This window comes from Halichoerus grypus, chromosome 12, assembly GCF_964656455.1.
Source record: "Halichoerus grypus chromosome 12, mHalGry1.hap1.1, whole genome shotgun sequence".
In the NCBI taxonomy this organism is placed as follows: domain Eukaryota; kingdom Metazoa; phylum Chordata; class Mammalia; order Carnivora; family Phocidae; genus Halichoerus; species Halichoerus grypus.
Genome location: NC_135723.1, coordinates 90,680,564 through 90,699,512, shown reverse-complemented (window position 1 = coordinate 90,699,512; position 18,949 = coordinate 90,680,564). Strand labels below are relative to the sequence as shown.

The 18,949-nt window shown below is 38.5% G+C and overlaps 2 protein-coding genes across 11 annotated transcripts in view; both read left to right on the top strand.

Annotated features, from left to right (window-relative positions):
* PTN (pleiotrophin) overlaps nucleotides 1-18,949 on the top strand; it is a 486,673-nt gene that overhangs the window by 189,374 nt on the left and 278,350 nt on the right. The window lies entirely within an intron of this gene.
* The window catches only part of DGKI (diacylglycerol kinase iota), a 419,644-nt gene that overhangs the window by 252,556 nt on the left and 148,139 nt on the right, over nucleotides 1-18,949 (top strand). For all 10 annotated transcript variants that reach the window (XM_078059602.1, XM_078059609.1, XM_078059607.1 and 7 more), the window contains 3 exons: nucleotides 303-365; nucleotides 8,546-8,619; nucleotides 10,060-10,171. In XM_078059602.1, the coding sequence (XP_077915728.1) occupies nucleotides 303-365; nucleotides 8,546-8,619; nucleotides 10,060-10,171 (249 nt within the window). The remainder of the gene's footprint in view (nucleotides 1-302; nucleotides 366-8,545; nucleotides 8,620-10,059; nucleotides 10,172-18,949) is intronic.

The following is an 18,949-nucleotide window of genomic DNA, read 5'->3' as shown; positions in this document are numbered from 1 at the left end:
CAGTGGTCAAGTAGGAGGTCAGGAAAGGTCATCAGAATAAATCTTCCAACTGACCCTTGGAATTACCTACTTTTTAACTTTTCTACTGTGTTCTTAAATTTTATTATAGGTTATAGTTTGAAAACAAAGAGAGTTTTCAGCTTGACAGCCACTGCATTTTGCTTTGCATTTAGCAAGAAAAGAACTTCTTTATATTTTGAATAATTTAGAAGCATTAGGAACTATTTATAATATGGAAGCAAAGATTTGGCGTAACCATGTGATTAAGTTTGGTTTTTCTCCTTTATTTCTTTGTGGTATAGGCGGCTTTTTCTGATTTCCTACAGAGAAGTTCTAGAGATCTATCCAAACATGTTAAAGTTGTTGTAAGTATTGAACATGTTGACTCAGTTCATTTGAATATAAATATGTATGCTGCAAAAAACATACCCCAAATACCAGTTTATGTACTTAGATTAATCAATGGGTTGCATTAATTCCAGAAATCATTTAATGTAGTTCATTCAGCCAACTTTTCTGAGAATATAGCCCTGTGTTGGCAACTGTCTTAGTTGCTGGGGATGGACGGACAGCGAGTTTCACTCCTGAAGAAACTCACAGTTGAATCGCAGAGACGGGCACGTAAGTCATTGCATAACACTGTAGTTAATATTGTTGACTATGTACACAGTATGGTGGTGGCGCAAAGAGGGAAATGGAAACTGACTGTGGTGGGTTCAGGGAAACTTTCATCAAAGAAGTGATGTTGAGCTGGGTCTTGACGTAGAAATAGGTGCTCACCCAACAAATATCTTTATTTCAAGGCTACTTGAGGACTCTCCATTTTAGAAAAATGCATTCATTTTATTTTTTTGTGATGATTCACTCTGTAGGCTAGCCAGGTTTCTTCACCACTGAATGGTTTGTTTGTTTTTGGTGCTATTTCTTCCTGGGTTTCTATCCCAGGTTTTTAGACACACACTGAGAGAGGGAATATTACCTTTTCTCTAGGAGCTGTACTTTAAAATAGCGTATCTTTAGGGGCACTTGGGTGGCTTAGTTGGTTAAGCACCTGACTTTTGGTTTCTGCTCAGATCATGATCTCAGGGTCATGAGATTGAGCTCCAAGTCAGGCTCTGAGCCCAGGGCAGAATCTGCTTGGGATTCTCTCCCTTTCCCCTTTCCCTCCCCCTCCGCCCCTCTGTGTGCATGCCTGCTCTCTCTCTCTCTCTCTTGCTCATAAATAAATAAATAAATAAAATATTTAAAAAAATAAAATAGCGTATCATTAGTTATTAAGAAAGACATAAAATGCTTCCTTATAGCAACCAAGTTAAAAGGAGCAAACATGACTATTGTACATAATAGTCTAAGGAGAAAGAAAAAGAAAAAATAAATATATGATGTAGAAGGAATGTGATATAGAAATGCTTGAATTTATCATAGCATAGATAAAGAATAGAATATGTGATGAGAGGGGACAGAACAACAGAAATACATGAGAAGACAGAAATACAGAAAAATATACATGGGTGTATAGAGGAGCAGGAGAGGGATACAAATTAAAATTTGTAATCACCATGCAGCAAAAGCAGTTCTAAGAGGGAAGTTTATAGCAATTGAGGCCAGGCCTATCTCAAAAAAAACCAAGAAAAATCTCAAGCAACCTAACCTTACACCTAAAGGAGCTATAAAAAGAACAACAAAGCTCAAAGCCAGTAGAAGGAAGGAAATAGTAAAGATTAGAGCAGAAATAAATGAAATAGAGACTAAAAAAGCAATAGAAAAGATCAATAAAACCAGGAGCTGGTTCTTTGAAAAGATAAACAAAATTGGTAAACCCTTAGCCAGACTCATCAAGACAAAAAGAGAGAAGACTCCAATAAATAGTCAGAAATGAAGGCGGAGGAATAATAACCAACACCACAGAAATACAAAGGATTTTAAGAGAATATTATGAAAAATTATATGCCAACAAATTGGACAACCTAGAAGAAATGGATACTTTCCTAGAAACATATAAGCTTCTAAAACTGAATTAGGAAGAGAGAGAAAATTTGAACAGACCAATTATTGGCAATGAAATTAAATCAGTAATCTAATTCCTGCCAAACATAAGTCCAGGACCAGATGGCTTCAGGGTGTGAATTCTACCAAACTTTTAAAGAAGAGTTAATACTATTCTCAAACTATTCCAAAAAATAGTTGAGGAAGAAAAGCTTCTAAATTCATTCTATGAGACCAGCATTACTCTGATACCAAAACCAGACAAAGACACCACAAAAAAAGAAAACTGCAGGCTCCTATCTCTGATGAACATAGATGCAAAAATCTTCAACAAAATATTAGCAAACTGAATTCAATAATACATTAAAAAAAATATTCACCACAGTCATGTGGGATTTATTCCAGGGATGCTAGAGTGGTTCAGTATTCACAAATCAATCAACATGATACATCACATTAACAAGAGAAAGGAAAAAAATCACATGATCATCTCACAGATGCAGGAAAAGCATTTGATAAAGCACGACAGTCATTTATGATAAAAAGTCTCAACAAGTAGGCTTAGAGGGAACACACCTCAACATAATGAAGGCCATATACAAAAAAACCCACAGCTAATATCATACTCAATGGTGAAAACAGAACTTTTCCTCTAAGATCAGGAACAAAACAAGGATATCCACTCTCATCACTTTTATTCAACATAGTACAGGAAGTCCTAGCTACAGCAATCAGACAAAAAAAAAAAGAAATAAGGCATTTATATTGGTGAAGAAGTAGTAAAACTGTCACTATTTGCAGATAACATCATAATGAATATATAGAAAACCCTAAAGATTCCACACACACACAAAAATCTAGAACTGATTAATGAGTTCAGTAAAGTCACAGGAAACAAAATTAATATACAGAAATCAGTTGCATTTCTATACATTAATAATGAAATAGCAGAAAGAAATTAGGAAAACAGTTCCATTTACAACTGCACCTAAGGAAATGAAAGACCTGTACTCTGAAAACTGTAAAACACTGATGAAAGAAATTGAAGATGGCACAAATGGAAAGATATTCCATGCTCATGGACTGGAAGAACCAATATTGTTAAAATGTCCATACTACTCAAAGCAATCTTTGGATTTAATGCAATCCCTATCAAAATGCCAAGCATTTTTCACAGAACTAGAACAAATAATACTAAAATTTGTGTGGAACCACAAAAAAACTCCAAATAGCCTTTCTTGAGAAAGAAGAACAAAACTAGGGGCACCTGGGTGGCTCATTCAGTTAAGCATTTGCCTTTGGCTCAGGTCATGATCCCGGGGGTCCTGGAATTAAGCCCACATCTGACTCCCTGCTCAGCGGGGAGTCTGCTTCTCCCTCTCTCTTTGCCCCTCCTCCCAGCTCATGTTCTCTCTCTCCACCTCTGTCTCTCTCTCTCTCAAATAAATAAAATCTTTTTTTTTGAAAACAGAACAAAGCTGGGGTTATCACAATTCCATATTTTAAGATACACTACGAAGCTGTAGTAATCAAAACAATATCAAACTGGCACAAAAATAGACACATAGATCCATGGAACAGAATAGAGAGCCCAGAAATAAAGCCATGCTTATATGTCAGTTTATGACAAAGGAGGCAAGAATATACAATGGGGACAGGACCATCTCTTCAACAAATGGTGCTGGAGAAACTGGACAGCTACATGCAAAAGAATGAGACTAGACCACTTTCTTACACCACACACAAAAATAAACTCAAAATGGATTAAAGACCTAAATATGAGACCTGAAACTATAAAACTCCTAAAAGAAAACATAGGCAGTAATCTCTTTGAGATTGGCCATAGAAACATTCTAGATATGTCTCCTGAGGCAAAGGAAACAAAAGCAAAAATAAACTACTGGGACTACACCAAAATAAAAAGCTTTTACACAGTGAAAGAAACCATCAACAAAACAAAGAGGCAACCTACTGAATGGGAGAAGATACTTGCAAGTGATATATCTGATAAGGGGTTAATATCCAAAATATGTAAGGAATTTACACAACACACACAAATCCAATTGAAAAATGAGCAGAGGACTTGAATAGACACTTTCCCCAAAGAAGACGTACAGATGGCCAACAGCCACGTGAAAAGATGCTTAACATCACTGATCATCAGAGAAATGCAAATCAAAGCTACAATGAGGTATTACCTCACACTTGTCAAATGACTGGAATCAAAAAGACAAGAAATAACAAGTATTGGTGAGGATTTGGAGGAAAAAAAGGAATCCTTGTACACTATTAGTGGAAATCCAAATTGGTACAGCCACTGTGGAAAACACTATGGAGCTTCCTCAAAAATTTAAAAATAAAAATACTATATGATCCAGTAATTCCTCTACTGGATATTTACCCAAAGAAAACAAAAACTCTAATTTGAAAAGATATATGCACTATGTTTATTATAGCATTATTTACAATAGCCAAGATATGAAAGCAACCCGAGTGTACATTGATAAATGAATGGATAAAGAAGATGGGGTATATATATATGTATGTATGTGTATGTGTGTGCGTATACATACATACATACATACATATATACACACAATGGAATATTACTCAGCCATTAAAAAGAATGAAATCTTGCCATTTGCAACAACATGGATGGACCTAGAAAGTACAGTGCTAACTGAAATAAGTCAGAAACCACACGATTTCAGTCCTATATAGAATTTAAGAAAACAAATGAACAATAAAAAAAACAACAAACAAAAGACTCTTAAATACAGAGATTGAACAGGTGGTTGCCAGAGGGGAAGTAGGTGGGGAGATGGGTGAAATAAAGGGGCCTAAGAGATGGGTGAAATAAAGGGGAAGTAGGTGGGGAGATGGGTGAAATAAAGGGGCCTAAGAGGGGAAGTAGGTGGGGAGATGGGTGAAATAAAGGAGCCTAAATGCTTGGCATTTTGATAGGGATTCTTTCAGTCCTATATAGAATTTAAGAAAACAAATGAACAATAAAAAAAACAACAAACAAAAGACTCTTAAATACAGATATTGAACAGGTGGTTGCCACAGGGGAAGTAGGTGGGGAGATGGGTGAAATAAAGGGGCAGTTCTTAGAGATGGGTGAAATAAAGGGGCCTAAGAGGTACAAACTTCCAGTTAAAAAATAAAATAAAATTTTATTTTATTTTATTATTTATTATTAATTAATTAATTTATTATTTATTATTATAAAAATAAGATAAATAAAATTTCATGGACATGAAAAGTACAGCATAGGGAATATAGTCAGTAAGATTATAAAATGGTATTTGGAGATGGATGATGACTTCACTGGATGAGCACTGAGTAATGTGTAGAGATATTGAATCATCATGTTGTACATCTGAAACTAATAACACTGTATGTGAATTATACTTCAGTAAGAAAAATGTGTACTCACCAGTTAGTAAAGCACATGTGAGACATCAATCTCCTGACTCAGTTGAAAGAAGAGACAGAGGCCATTACCACTGGCGTCAGTAACCCTTGGCATCGCTTTCAGGTAGTTCAGGTCTCATACAATTGCAGTGAAAACAAGCATCTTTTTGTAATAGAGACTCTTGAAAGTGCACGTACTGCTTTCTTAAAGCCGGAGGCAAGAAAGACAGTGGTCCCCTGAACTATGAAGGTCTTTTATTGATAAAATTATGCCTATTAAAGTAACAGCAACCTCCCTGTTTCTTCAGCTGCTGGCAACCCAACCAAAAATAAACTTGCCCTACTTTTCCAGTATGTTTCACATTGAGAGGAATGGTGGTGGCACCTGCTCAGGGGTCAACGCCATATTGAATGTCATTTACTGTTCAAATCAGGTGCAGTGAAATTAACCTCTGTATACTCCCTAACCACTTACCTCCTGCATCTAGCAGTCCCCCTGGTGATGAATATCTCACTCATGGGTGGCTATATAGCAGGGATTAAAAGATGGTTGATACCCATGAGAGACTATGGACTCTGAGAAACAAACTGAGGGTTCTAGAGGGAGGGGGGTGGGGGGATGGGTTAGCCTGGTGATGGGTTTTAAAGAGGGCACGTTCTGCATGGAGCACTGGGTGTTATACGCAAACAATGAATCATGGAACACTACATCAAAAACTAATGATGCAATGTATGGTGATTAACATAACAATAAAAAAAGAAGGTTGATACTACAAGTCAAAATATCTAATAATCCAAATGCAAAGAGGCCAAAATGGCTGCCAGATAACTAGGAAAGACTTGACATCAGCCAATACAGGCAAGATTCCAGGTGAATTGGTTTGTGTAATCCTATCTTGTGTGTGTGTGATGAGAAAAAAAAAAAAACACATTAGATACAAAATCTAAATATTTAGGATTCATTCCTAGGTCTACCTTTATGAGGTATATGACTTTGGGGGTATCCTGTAACCTTTCAGAAGAGTTTACTTTCCTCGTTTAAAACAGGCATAATAAGACATGTCTTTGAAACCACAACTACAGACCATTGTGATGTGTCACGCAGGGACACAGGATATTTCTGTAAGGACATCACTGTATGTTTTTTGAGTGAGAGATGGAACGGATAGTAGATTAGCTAGAGCGATTCAATGTATAGGTAACAACAGACCATCTCATCTTTGCCGCAATGTGAAGTCAGTATTTCTGAGGTAGTAATCTCTCACATAAATGTAGTTTATATGAATACTACATCAGAAAAGCATAGGACAATAACAAAATCCTTTGTACAGCATTATTTTTCCTCCTTCCCATGTTTTCTTCTTCTTTTTATTTATTAATACGTGAGCTTGTGTATAGGAACATATTTTATGTGCAGATATTTTCCTTTATGTGTTTGAAATAGGAGAAAGGTTAAAAGCTGCTGTTCTTTCTTTCCCAGATTTTATTTATTTATTTGAGAGAGAAAGAGCAGGAGCAGGGGGGAGGAGGCAGAGGGAGAAGCAGACTCTCAGCTGAGTGGGGAGCCTGACTCAGGGCTCCATCCCAGGACCCTGAGATCATGACCTGAGTCAAAGGCAGTTGCTTAACCATCTGAGCCCCCCGGGAGCTGTTCTAAAGACATACAAAATTTAAAGGCAGTAATATGTAAGAAAACTTTGTGAAGCATGATTCATGGTATATTGCACTCTTTTATAATTTGATAAATTCCCAGAATCACTGACATGTTTCCTAGGAAGAAAAAGTAGAAAATTTAAAAAGATTTCTGTTCTAAATACAATAATTTTACAGTGTCTTTTTCTGTAAGGTAAACAGTACTGCTTTGTATGCTCTTAATATATCACATCCTATTTTTAAAGTTTTAGTTACAACACTCAATTTTGATAATTTAAGATATTTTCCTTGGTATAGTCATCTATCAACTCATTCCAAGTGCTTAAATTGGGAGACTGCATGTTTTCTTAGTGTCTGAGGATATTGTAAAAACACCTTCAGTCAATATCTAGAATATGATTCCTTTCTACGTAACATTTTAAAATAATTTGTTTATTTAGGGCTATATTATTTCCTGGAAACAATTTTTGGAGCATGCTCATGAAAATTAGGCTGCATTAAGATGAGCTGGGAAAACAATGAGACGCTAATGCTAGTAGAATCACTGTTCTTAGCCTGAACACTCTTTTTAAAGAAGTCTTTAAAAATTCACAGGAAGCTTGGGAATGCATTACTTTGCTCTCCAAAAGAGAAGATAATGGGGAATTCTGTGGTGAGGTTTTGGGGAGAGCAAATACAAAAGTACACCTTTGACATTGGGAAGTCTATAGTCGTGACTAGAGTTTTCTTCTTTTGACTTTTGTCGCCAGTGGGAAATGAGAAAGGGAAATGAAAGGCTTTTCTTTGATTAGTCAGAGGATGCTCAAGGGAAGTGCTAACCGGTGAGGGAAGCTCCATACAGAGGTATTGAGGCCAGGCCAGACTGAGGCCCTTGAGACACCCAGGGTCACGTCCAGGTCCAGGAAAGCAGTTTATCTCAGAGGACCAGTCAACGTCTGTAAGACATTAAATGTGTAAGAGCAAATCCCTAATGGAGATACCACTGATTTATAATAGTTTTTTTAAAAGCTTGCAATATATAGTCCTCTTAAACAGTTTTCAAAATGTTATGTTTGGTGTTTTCAAAATAAAAATTGATCTCAGAAAGCAAATAACTATCCCGGATAACTTTGGTGGAGATCCCTACTGCCTGAACTTTTTATTCCTTTAAATGTTCATAAATCTTTTAAGGTTGATACTACAAGTTAAAATAGCTAATATTCCAAGGTTAAGAATGATGGCAGTTCCTTTGCTTATGAAGCCAGAGAAAAACTATTTTGGTCAAATGGCAGCTTTGTTTTTTATACCAAAACAAAACCATGCTCTGAACCCTGGGTCTGCTAAAGTTCTAATCAGAATGCATTTTCAGTCATAAGGCATTCACTTAAGCGAGTTGAGGGCAAGGAGAAGACCAGGATATATATTATATATTATATGTATGCATAATACATAATATGTATATTAGACTTGTGACTACTTCAAAACCCTTTTTCTACTTCGATTGTTGCAGTGTGATGGAACAGATCTCACTCCAAAGATTCAGGAACTGAAGTTCCAGTGTATAGTATTTTTAAATATACCCAGGTAAGCTCTGTTCATCCTTTTTCTTTGGTTTGATGTGAACTCCGTTTGACTTGAGGTTATCGGGTTTCATTATAGAAAATGTCCAGGGTACAAACAGTGAAAGTAAGTTATCTTACTGGCTCATTAGGGGTTTCCAGGTCTGATCATTTTGTTCTCCTCCTCAGTTTGTTTAGTGTTCTGGGTGGTGGGTGGGTGGTTTTTATGCGATGTGGCATGCGTGGTATACACTTATCCATTGTTAAGAAACCCAGGCGCCCCTATTTACTGGAACATTTTAATATAATTCTCATTTACTGATTCCCTCTCCCTCCCAAGAATAATAGACTTGAATAAAGCCCTGTTCTCAGTTTCCCAAAAGCTGTTAGGAAACCATCCAACCTGATTTTAGCATGGAACTCATTCAAAATTGCTGCTAGATGATTGCTTTGAAAAAATAGGATCAATTAGAGTAGCATTTTCTAGCCAGGATGTCAACTCTCTTTGGTGCTATTATGTACCTCAGGAGAAAGGGATATTTAAGATTAACTAGACTCAAAATAAGCACATTATCTCAGTGGTACAAAATTAGAGTCTGGGCTCCCAAGCCAAGATTTTGGAGGGGATGAATCTATGACCCTTTGTTATTTGCAAACCACACGACTCAAGACACAAAATCTGCAGATAAGTTCTATTTAGACTGAATTTAATTGAAATGAGAATTGTATGTAAATCTATGGCTAGGAAAACATAGTCTCCTGATTACTTTTGGCGGTACTCAGTATAGTCACCTACAATTCTATTCCAGAAGGATTTTCATCTTCATTATTTCCATAAAAGACCTAGATTCTCAGGCAACATTATTTTCTCAGGAAACATTAGCTTCTTTAATTTTTTTTTCTCTGTTTTTCTTCTTGCTCCCCATCTCTCCATTCCTTTTCCAATTTCCTTTACTTCTCCTTCTTTTTCTTCATCTCTTATCTTTTCCTCATACCTTTCTCACTCTTCCTCAGCTACCTTTCTCTGCTTACCTTCCCGGTGGTTATTTATTATCTTAATTATGCACATAATGACCACTGTGTACCCACCTCAGTTTCTTGGCCCTTTTCTGCTGGGATGCAATGTCTTCCTCCAAGACCAAATTCTGGAACCGCCTACGGGTAACTCACAGCATGTCATAGAAAACAGACATAATGGATCACGGAGTGAGAAATGTTAATAAATAATGAGTTAGGGGATAGTTGGGCACCAAGAGATGCTTGTGTTATAAAATTGTGGCCCATTTTCACAGATGGATATTTGGAAATGATAAGACCATTTTCTTTTCTATCAGAAGGTATGTACCAAGAACAGAAAACTGATCTTAGGTGAGATACATGTTGGATCTCACTGTAAGGTAATACCTTATGACAATTGTGAGAGTGATGGAATAAATTTAATTCTGTTTTTAATCTTATCTTGCAGATATTGTGCTGGCACAATGCCCTGGGGGAACCCAGGAGATCACCATGATTTTGAACCTCAGCGTCATGATGATGGTTATATTGAAGTCATTGGGTTCACTATGGCCTCTTTGGTGAGCAATGCAATATTTTATTGAAATGAAATACATTTTAGTTCCAGAGTTTATTCATCTCATAGATTTTTGGTTTTTGGCCTTTAATTTTCTCTCCTATTTTACCAATTTATAAAGTTATGCAGTATAGAATTGCTTGGGGAAAACAAGAACAGAAGATAATTCTTTATGTCACTCAGGAAATTGATGCACAATTGTTTGAATTTCAAAAATAAATATTATTTGTTAATTTTCCTGATTAATTTTCTACCAGAATGAAATGCAACATTTTTATGGAAATTAAAGAGCATTATGCCCCAGAAATACCTCAGCACTAATGCAGAAACCTTGCCATTTGATACCTTTCTGTTTCACTGAGGACCTACCTTTGTTTAGGTAGAAAGGAAGGTGGTCGTTTGCATTCATCTTTATCTTGCCTGCTTAAGAATGAGGTGGATATCTCCATTATCACAAAATACCTGAATAAAGAAAGACATCATTATTGTGACAATGATGAATATTCATTTGCTATAGCGTTGAAATCACCTTTGCATTTTAATTTTGTTTGTTTGCATTAAATTGTGAATTATAGTGTAAGGGCAATTTCAACCAGGTTTTTTTTAATTTTATTTTTATTTTTTATTATTATGTTATGTTAATCACCATACATTACATCATTAGTTTTTGATGTAGTGTTCCATGATTCATTGTTTGCGTATAACACCCAGTGCTCCATTCAGTACATGCCCTCTTTAATACCCACCACCAGGCTAACCCATCCTCCCACCCCCCTTCCCCTCTCGAACCCTCAGTTTGTTTTTCAGAGTCCATCGTCTCTCATGGTTCGTCTCCCCCTCCGATTTCCCACCCTTCATTCTTCCCCTCCTGCTATCTTCTTCTTCTTCTTCTTTTTTTTAACATATAATGTATTATTTGGTTCAGAGGTACTGATCTGTGATTCAACAGTCTTGAACACTTCACAGCGCTCACCATAGCACATACCCTCCCCAATGTCTATCACCCAGCCACCCCATCCCTCCCACCCCCCACCACTCCAGCAACCCTCAGTTTGTTTCCTGAGATTAAGAATTCCTCATATCAGTGAGGTCATATGATACATGTCTTTCTCTGATTGACTTATTTCACTCAGCATAACACCCTCCAGTTCCATCCACGTTGTTGCAAATGGCAAGATCTCATTCCTTTTGATGGCTGCATAATATTCCATTGTATATATATACCACATCTTCTTTATCCATTCATCTGTCGATGGACATCTTGGCTCTTTCCACAGTTTGGCTATTGTGGACATTGCTGCTATAAACATCGGGGTGCATGTACCCCTTCGGATCCCTACATTTGTATCTTTGGGGTAAATACCCAGTAGTGCAATTGCTGGATCGTAGGGTAGCTCTATTTTCAACTTTTTGAAGAACCTGTTTCCCAGAGTGGCTGCACCAGCTTGCATTCCCACCAACAGTGTAGGAGGGTTCCCCTTTCTCCGCATCCCCGTCAACATCTATTGTTTCCTGACTTGTTAATTTTAGCCATTCTGACCGGTGTGAGGTTTTGATTTGGATTTCCCTGATGCCGAGCGATGTTGAGCACTTTTTCATGTGTCTGTTGGCCATTTGGATGTCTTCTTTGGAAAAATGTCTGTTCATGTCTTCTGCCAATTTCTTGATTGGATCATTCATTCTTTGGGTGTTGAGTTTAAGAAGTTCTTTATAGATTTTGGATACTAGCCCTTTATCTGATATGTCATTTGTAAATATCTTCTCCCATTCTGTGGGTTGTCTTTTGGTTTTGTTGACTGTTTCTTTTGCTGTACAAAAGCTTTTTATCTTGATGAGGTCCCAATAGTTCATTTTTGCCCTTGCTTCCCTTGCCTTTGGAGATGTTTCTAGGTAGAAGTTGCTGCGGCTGAGGTCGAAGAGGTTGCTGCCTGTGTTCTCCTTTAGGATTTTGATGGACTCCTGTCTCACGTTTAGGTCTTCAACCATTTTGAGTCTATTTTTGTGTGTGGTGTAAGGAAATGGTCCAGTTTCATTCTTCTGCATGTGGCTGTCCAATTTTCCCAACACCATTTGTTGAAGAGACTGTCTTTTTTCCATCGACATTCTTTCCTGCTTTGTCGAAGATTAGTTGACCATAGAGTTGAGGGTCCATTTCTGGGCTCTCTATTCTGTTCCACTGATCTATGTGTCTGTTTTTGTGCCAGTACCATACTGTCTTGATGATGACAGCTTTGTAATAGAGCTGGAAGTCCGGAATTGTGATGCCGCCAGTTTTGCTTTTCTTTTTCAACATTCGTCTGGCTATTCGGGATCTTTTCTGGTTCCATACAAATTTTAGGATTATTTGTTCCATTTCTTTGAAAAAAGTGGATGGTATTTTGATGGGGCTTGTTTGAATGTGTACATTGCTCTAGGTAGCACTGACATCTTCACAATATTTGTTCTTCCAATCCATGAGCATGGAAGTTTTTCCGTTTCTTTGTGTCTTCCTCAATTTCTTTCATGAGTATTTTATAGTTTTCTGAGTACAGATTCTTTGCCTCTTTGGTTAGATTTATTCCTAGGTTTCTTATGGTTTTGGGTGCAATTGTAAATGGGATCGACTCCTTAATTTCTCTATCTTCTGTCTTGCTGTTGGTGTATAGGAATGCCACTGATTTCTGTGCATTGATTTTCTATCCTGCCACTTTACTGAATTCCTGTATGAGTTCTAGCAGTTTTGGGGTGGAGTCTTTTGGGTTTTCCACATAAAGTATCATATCATCTGCAAAGAGTGAGAGTTTGACTTCTTCTTTGCCAATTCAGATACCTTTTATTTCTTTTTGTTGTCTGATTGCTGTGGCTAGGACTTCTAATACTATGTTGAATAGCAGTGGTGATAGTGGACATCCTTGCCATGTTCCTGACCTTAGGGAGAAAGCTCTCAGTTTTTCCCCATTGAGAACGATATTCGCTGTGGGTTTTTCATAGATGGCTTTTATGATATTGAGGTATGTACCCTCTATCCCTATACTCTGAAGAGGTTTGACCAAGAAAGGATGCTGTACTTTGTCAAATGCTTTTTCTGCAACTATTGAGAGGATCATATGGTCCTTGTTCTTTCTTTTGTTAATGTATTGTATCACATTGATTGATTTGTGGATGTTGAACCAACCTTGCATCCCAGGGATAAATCCCACGTGGTCATGGTGAATAATCCTTTTAATGTACTGTTGGATCCTATTGGCTAGTATTTTGGTGAGAATTTTTGCATCCATGTTCATCAAGGATATTGGTCTGTAATTCTCCTTTTTGATGGGGTCTTTGTCTGGTTTGGGGATCAAGGTAATGGTGGCCTCATAAAATGAGTTTGGAAGTTTTCCTTCCATTTCTATTTTTTGGAACAGTTTCAGAAGGATAGGTATTAAGTCTTCTTTAAATGTTTGGTAGAATTCCCCTGGGAAGCCACCTGGCCCTGGGCTTTTGTTTGTTGGGAGATTTTTGATGACTGCTTCAATTTCCTTAGTGGTTATAGGTCTGTTCAGGTTTTCTGTTTCTTCCTGGTTCAGTTTTGGTAGTTGATACATCTCTAGGAATGCATCCATTTCTTCCAGATTATCTAATTTGCTGGCATAGAGTGGCTCATAATATGTTCTTATAATTGTTTGTATTTCTTTGGTGTTGGTTGTGATTTCTCCTCTTTCATTCATGATTTTGTTGATTTGGGTCATTTCTCTTTTCTTTTTGATAAGTCTGGCCAGGGGTTTATCAATCTTGTTAATTCTTTAACCAGCTCCTAGTTTCATTGATCTGTTCTACTGTTCTTTTGGTTTCTATTTCATTGATTTCTGCTCTGATCTTTATTATTTCTCTTCTCCTGTTGGGTTTAGGCTTTATTTGCTGTTCTTTCTCCAGCTCCTTTAGGTGTAGGGTTAGGTTGTGTATTTGAGACCTTTCTTGTTTCTTGAAAAAGGCTTGTATTGCTATATACTTTCCTCTTAGGACTGCCTTTGCTGTATCCCAAAGATTTTGAACAATTGTGTTTTCATTTTCATTTGTTTCCATGAATTTTTTTAATTCTTCTTTAATTTCCTGGTTGACCCATTCATTCTTTAGTAGGATGCTCTTTAGCCTTCATGTATTTGAGTTCTTTCTGACTTTCCTCTTGTGATTGAGTTCTAGTTTCAAAGCATTGTGGTCTGAAAATAGGCAGGGAATGATCCCAATCTTTTGGTACTGGTTGAGACCTGATTTGTGACCTAGGATGTGATCTATTCTGGAAAATGTTCCATGGGCACTAGAGAAGAATGTGTATTCTGTTGCTTTGGGATGGAATGTTCTGAATATATCTGTGAAGTCCATTTGGTCCAGTGTGTCATTTAAAGTCTTTATTGCCTTGTTGATCTTTTGCTTAGATGATCTGTGCATTTCAGTGAGGGGGGTGTTAAAGTCCCCTACTATTATTGTATTGTTGTCGATGTGTTTCTTTGCTTTTGTTATTAATTGGCTTATATAATTGGCTGCTCCCATGTTAGGGACATAGATATTTACAATTGTTCGATCTTCTTGTTGTAAAGGCCCTTTAAGTAGGATATAGTGTCCTTCCTCATCTCTTATTACAGTCTTTGGTTTAAAATCTAATTTGTCTGTTATAAGGATTGCCACCCCAGCTTTCTTTTGGTGTCCATTAGCATGGTAAATGGTTTTCCACCCCTTCACTTTCAATCTGGGGGTGTCTTTGGGTCTAAAATGAGTCTCTTGCAGACAGCATATTGATGTGTCTTGTTTTTTTATCCAATCCTATCGGATGGATTGTGTATTTTGATTGGGGCCTTTAGGCCATTTACATTCAGGGTAACTATTGAAAGATATGAATTTAGTGCCATTGTATTGCCTGTAAGGTGATTGTTACTGTATATTGTCTGTGTTTCTTTCTGGTCTATGTTGCTTTTAGGCTCTCTCTTTGCTCAGAGGACCCCTTTCAATATTTCTTTTAAGGCTGGTTTCGTGTTTGCAAATTCCTTTAGTTTTTGTTTGTTCTGGAAGATTTTTATCTCTCCTTCTATTTTCAATGACAGCCTAGCTGGATATAGTATTTTTGGCTGCATATTTTTCTCATTTAGTGCTCTGAATATATCATGCCAGTCCTTTCTGGCCTGCCAGGTCTCTGTGGATAGGTCTGTTGCCAATCTAATGTTTCTACCATTGTAGGTTACATATCTCTTCTCCCGAGCTGCTTTCAGGTTTTCTCTTTGTCTCTGAGACTCGTAAGTTTTACTATTAGATGTTGGGGTGTTGACCTATTTTTATTGATTTTGAGAGGGGTTCTCTGTGCCTCCTGCATTTTGATGCCTGTTTCCTTCCCCAAATTAGGGAAGTTCTCTGCTATAATTTGCTCCAATATACCTTCTGCCCCTCTCTCTCTTTCTTCTTCTTCTGGGATCCCAATTATTCTAATGTTGTTTCATTTTATGGTATCGCTTATCTCTTGAATTCTGCCCTCGTGATCCAGTAGTTGTTTATCTCTCTTTTTCTCAGCTTCTTTATTTTCCATCATTTGGTCTTCTATATGACTAATTCTCTCTTCTTCCTCATTTATCCTAGCAGTTAGAGCCTCCATTTTTGATTGCACCTCATTAATAGCCTTTTTGATTTTGACTTGGTTAGATTTTAGTTCTTTTATATCTCCAGAAAGGGTTTCTCTAATAACTTCCATGCTTTTTACAAGCCCAGCTAGTATCTTTAAAATCATCATTCTGAACTCTAGTTCTGACATCGTGCTAATGTCCATATTGAGTAGGTCCCTGGCAGTCGGTACTGCCCCTTGTTCTTTTTGTTGAGGTGGTTTTTTCCGTCTTGTCATTTTGTCCAGAGGAGAATAGATGAATGAGAGAACAAAATACTAACAGGGTAACAACGTCCCCAGAAAATATACACTAAACAAATCAGAAAAGACTTGAAACTGGGGGAAAAGAAAGGGAAAGAAAAAAAAAAGATAAAAACAAACAAAAACAGAACAAAACAAAAAAAAACAGAATATGATTAAATATGATCAGTCTGGTGCATAGATCACTGCCATACACTAGATTTTGGGTGTATTTTGGTCTGTTAGAAGAAGGTGCCTCTCAGAATTTTAAAGAAAGAAAAACTTATATATGTACAAAAATAAGGGTTAATATGATGAAGGGATGGAATATGACTGTAAAGATGAAAATTATAAAAGATTTTATAAAAGGAATTATAAGAAGTTGGTTGAAAAAAGAAAGAAGAGGATTTAAAAAAAAAGGGAGAGAATGTGATCAGGCAGGAGACTAGAACAAAGCCATACACTAGAGATCTAGGGTATATTTTGATCTGTTAGAAGAAACTATATCTCAAAATTTTAAAGAGAGAACAACTTATATATATACACCACAAATAAGGGTAACTACTATGAAGGGATAGCACATGACTCTAAAAATGAAAAATAAAAATGTTTTTTAAAAAAGGGATTGATAAGATGTTGGTTGAAAAGGGGAAAAAGAAAAATTAAAAAAAAAAAAGACACTTAAAAAAAATTAACTTTGAAGGACTAAAGAATCATGGTAAAAAAGCCATGGACTCTATGTGCAATATTCCCCTAGCGCTGGAGTTCTGCCGTTCTCATTGATCAGTAAACTTGGTCTTGGCTGGCTGTTCTCGCTGATCTTCTGGGGGAGGGGCCTGTTGCCGTGGTTCCCAAATGTCCGGAGGCAAAATTGCCCCGCCCTTGCCTGTCCGGGCTAAGTAATCTGCTCGGGTTTGCTCTCGGGAGCTTTTGTTCCCTGCAAGCTTTCCGTACAGCTTTGGAGGCGGAGAGTGAAAATGGCGGCCTCCCAATCTCCGCCTCGGAGGAGCCGAGAACTCGGGGCCCCGCTCCTCAGTGAGCCCCCAGAGAAAAGCCGTCAGTCACTCCCGTCTCCCCGGTCTCCGGCCGCACTCCGTGCTCACCCGGCCTGTGACCGCGCGTTTCTATCTCTGGCACCCGACCCCGGGTGGAGTCTCCAAACCCAGCAGATCCCCGCGGTGCGCTCCCGCACCTCTCCTCCCGGGGGAGGAAGGGGAGTCTCCCTGGGTCTGCCGCTTGTTGGGTCCCTGCTGGAGGAGCAGTGGCCTGACTGTGCCGCGGATCACGGTCTATGACAACCCCGAGCTGAGAGCCCGCGCCTGGGCTCCGTCTCTGCAGCCGGCTTCCCCGCTCCGATACCTGGGAGCTCTGTCGCACTCAGGCACCCCCGGTCTTTCTGTGACCCCGAGGGTCCTGAGACCACACTGTCCCACGAGGGTTCCACCCCCCACTTAGCCACCAGAGTGACGTCCCTCAGCGGAGCAGACTTCTAAAAGTTCCTATTTTGTGCTCCGCGGCTCTGTCACTTGCCAGAAGCGGCCGCCGGAGGCCCCCTCCCCCGCCGTCTATCCTCCCGAATATCGCCTCGGATTCACTTCTCCTCACGTTCTACCTTCCAGAGAGTTGTTGCTATTCTTTTCTTCGATCTCCTGTTGAGTTCATAGGTGTTCAGAATGGTTTGATCCCTATCCAGCTGAATTCCTGGGACCAGACGAAATCCAGGTCTCCTACTCCTGTGCCATCTTGCTCCTACATCCATAAGGTCTCATTCTAAGGTACTGGGGATTAGGATGGCAATATATCTCTTTGGGGGACACAAGCCAACCCGTAACAAGGGGTTGTTGGGAGGACTGAGATAAAAGCGTGTCAATACAGAGTGGGGGCTAGTGCCCGGAGTCCCTCTTGCCCAGCGCAGACTGAAACAAACCCCCTCAAGCAGGTTTTAGCTATGTATTTCAACTTATTATTGAATGATGAGGAAACCAATTAAAAATTATGCTTATCATCTTATCTGGTGTAAATCAGGCCACCCTATCAGGTTATAAAATGAATTAAAAAATTAAAATCTCCTTGCAACCCATGGTTAGCACTTGGTTTGTGCTACACCTTATGCTTGAAGGTAAGAAGGTTGCATTTCTTGCTCTAAACAAGCCAGAGCCGCTCTCTTCGTCACTCATCCTGTGGATTCCTACTGACTTTTCCTCAATCACCTTGGGTTACTGAGATCAGAGAGAATAGCCTCTTGTGATTGTGGCAAATGTCCATCACCTGAGATGGCAATGCTGCTCATGAAATCTGCCCTCTCTGGGATGAAATGATTGTTAAGTGTCGAAGATTGGTCTGGGATTGATCTAATTTTCAGGTCGTAGCTCACGTCCTGCTCTTTCTCTCCAAAGGTCTGTGTGCTAATTACAGGCAAAGACTCAGCTGAGAGCAAATGTAGGAATAAACTCAAGAAGGATGCGTGCAAGGAAGAATTCTTGGAAGCAACCAAAAAAGGTTCAAATCTGGCCACATGTGTTTTACTCATTCATTTATTCATGGATTCAGTAACATTTATTGAATGTTTACCAGTGTGCCAGAGCTTCCTACTCCTGACTATGTGGCAGAAGACTGTCAGGGAATGTGGAAGAGAAGATGATCCTTCACCTAGGCTTGGGCGGGGGGAGGCGGGGGGGGAGGGGGAGAGGGGGAGCAAAGAGAATATTAGATTCTTCCGCATTGCTCTCAGGATCAAAATCGAAATGTAGGCCTGCAAGACTGAGTTTCTCTTTGGTTCTCTAGCCTTTCCACTGCCCTCTTTGCTCTCTAGCTCAAGTAGCCTCTCAAGTCAAGCTTAGCTTGGAACATCTCTTGCTGCTTTTGCATCACAGGACCGTTGCACATGCTTTTTCTCTCTAAAATGTTCTTTGACTCTCCATCTTCTATAACTTCTCA